The sequence below is a fragment of the Elaeis guineensis genome, chromosome 13 (assembly GCF_000442705.2).
Source record: "Elaeis guineensis isolate ETL-2024a chromosome 13, EG11, whole genome shotgun sequence".
Lineage (NCBI taxonomy): Eukaryota > Viridiplantae > Streptophyta > Magnoliopsida > Arecales > Arecaceae > Elaeis > Elaeis guineensis.
The window spans coordinates 9,371,731-9,374,735 of record NC_026005.2 but is presented as its reverse complement, the minus strand read 5'-3'; the positions used below and the strand labels follow the sequence as shown (position 1 = coordinate 9,374,735).

The following is a 3,005-nucleotide window of genomic DNA, read 5'->3' as shown; positions in this document are numbered from 1 at the left end:
AGATTATATTCAAAAGCCTAGCTCAGGAAACTGGATTAATTCATCAAAACATGAAGCAATTGCTCCAAAATGGATGGTACTGATTAAACCAACTACCAATACTAGATGTCATACTCATTGTTGCTTTCTTGGAATAGCTCGAACCCAAAATTTAAGGCGGAAGGGATGGATGGTAGGCATTGCAAGTAGTGAAGGTCTAAAACTAAACTATTTATAACCAGATGGAATGCAACAATTAATTTCATGTTAGAGAGTGAATTTAGGCGGTGGCATTACAAACATGAGGCCTTCCAACAACTTCGCCTTTCAAACTCTCATCTCCCTCCACTCTCTCTCCTTTTCTACGTCCTTCACCTCGCCCACTCCTTCCATTCTCCTCTGGTCTCATTTACCCTCGCTGCAACCATGAGGCCAGGAAACGCCCTCTCACTCCTCCTCGCCGCCTGCGTTCCCCTCCTCTCTCTTGCCTCCCCCACCGCCGTTCCGGCCGGCGCCGGCAGCCAACCCAACCACAGGCTCCTCCCCCCTGTCGACCCTCGGATCGTCCCCCTCTGCAGCCAAACCCATACCCCGGACATCTGCGTCAGCGCCGCTCGCTCCTACGCCCATGAATACCCGGTCATCGACGCCACCAACCTGTTCAACATCTTGGTCCGGGCTCTCAGAGACCGCATCCAGATCGACACGGCCAAGACCCTCGCCATGACCAAGACCCAGAAGAAGTTGGATAAGATGGTGAGGGCTGGCATCGACAGTTGCCTTCGATCTTACGAGGACGCATTGGACTACACGGGCGAAGGAATCGAGGCATTCATAACACGCGACCTGGGAACGTTTGAGACCAGATTCAGCATGGTTATCGGCGTGTTCAGCGGTTGCAATGACGAGTTCATGGATATTCCAAACCCGCTGGAAGCTCAGAATAACAGGTTGATGAACATGGCGGGCAACTGCATCCGCATTGGCAAAATGACGTTTAAAGAATGAGGAAATGCGGTTTCTGAGTGTGATTTTTAGCTCTTCGCCAGGTGTTAGAAGTGCTGCTTGTTTTGAAGAAGGGACGTTTTTTTTTATGTATGCAGTGAGAGGGATGGAAGGAAATGGTTGGAGCTTGTGGGATTGATTGGGACTTTGGATCATGGGTGGGCTTTACTTTGCAGTCTTTTGGTTCTATGTTTTCTCCTGTGGTTTAACTGCAGTGGTTATGGGTGGTTTCGGATTATGAAAGGGCAGCAACTACTTCCCATAGCCGTAGCTAACTACTAAATCAACCAATATATAAATACAAGCATATAAATTAATATTATTGATAAATTCTTTGTTGGCCTTATGATTCTTGTAATAACTCTGTGATGATCGAACTATCCATTAACTGTTGTAGCAATTTGTATTTGTTTTATTGCTGAATATATACTGCTTCTCTAACCGGATGAGACATCCGGCTTTGAGCCAATAATCCAACTTTTTTTTTTCCTGACAGAGGGGAGTTCATATACAAATCTGATATCAATATAATGAAAAAGGTATCTCAAATGAGATACATATTTTATCTTTCATCACAAAAATTCATTTGGCAGGCCTAAGAAGAAAAGAAGAGCTTCACATGTGGATTTATCAAAAAATATGAAATATGAGCAATGTGGGAAAGAAAGACACAACAGAAAAATTTGTAATGAGGTTATTAAGTAACTATTTAGAATTTGAGTTGTTTTATGAGAAGTAGAATTGCAAATACGTTACCAAAGTGTAATTTGTTATGAATTTTTAAAATATAAAAATATCCATATTTTCTAGTTATTCATGTGCTTTTCACTTGAATTTATTTGCTTTGTTTTTATTTTAAATTTTATATTTTTTCTTATTGAATTTTGAATCAAACAATAATAGCAGAGTAATCCAGATTAATTATTATGGTCTCTGTATACAGATAATATAAAATGGTACATATTTAATATGAGCCTATACATAGATTGTCTATGATAATATGACCCAACATAAAGATAATTGAATTTGGCAAACTATTAATATTACACATTGTCTATTGGCACGCTCTAATATCTCATGGTACGGATCAGTTTAGAATTCTTTTTTGGGCTTCATAGTTTTCTTATGATGTCTTCTGATGCTCCATGTTGGATTGTAGGGTTACATTGGACTGGTTTGCATGTTACACAATTAAGATGTTGTTGGGAAATGTATCCCAAAGCCAATCGTTAGATGATTGTGCTCATCTTGTAAACTGTATATGAATTTTCATTAATAAAAATTATTTGGCATTTTCATTACAAATTGACCATCTTTGAACTCCTGTGTTGTAATGAAGTCCTTAAGACTATATATATTAATCGATAAAGGAGGATTTATCGTTAAGTCTTTAAAATTATTCGTGACCAAATGATACGCTATTACTAGAATGATAGCGATATCAAGTGTAGGTTGTTGTGTGCCATGTGAGTTGGTTGTCTTCTTAACTAAGGAGTGTGAAGACACTCTTATTGCATGCAGATGAAATATAAGAGTACATTCGTATCGAACGTGACCATGTGTCGAGCACTCTACTGTCAAGAGTAGCTTGTGAAGGATATGGGTATAAGTATCCCTCCGACTTGAGACCACCACGGTGACTTGTAAGTAACTCACTGTACTTTAGTACCAGACTATCAGAGTTTCTAACTTAGTGACGGAAGGATACTAGGTGCAGTCAAGTACTTATCAAGTTGGTGTGTGAGTCAAGATGGAATTGACCTCTCTGAATTCGTAGAAGATATGCATCAGTGTATTTCAATTTAACAAAATCTTGATCAGGATAATTCATGAGATGGATTTGAAAGGTTGAAATACAATGTGGTCGACTTAATTAGGGTTGACAGTTAAATCTTAAGTCACCTTGAGCATTTGGGTCAAAGAGATGAATTATACGGTAACCATACACCAGTAGGTTCTAGAAGGTTGCTTTGCAACACTTCGACCCATCCGGTCATCGTGTCATCATTGCTAGATGGTTA

The 3,005-nt window shown here is 39.6% G+C and overlaps 1 protein-coding gene across 1 annotated transcript; it reads left to right on the top strand.

The window, feature by feature from the left end:
* Positions 1-339: 339 nt before the first annotated feature.
* On the top strand, positions 340-1,477 carry LOC105056734 (uncharacterized). The gene has a single exon (XM_010939043.3). The coding sequence runs from the start codon at positions 406-408 to the stop codon at positions 985-987; it is 582 nt and encodes a 193-aa protein (XP_010937345.1). The 5' UTR covers positions 340-405; the 3' UTR covers positions 988-1,477.
* Positions 1,478-3,005: the final 1,528 nt, after the last annotated feature.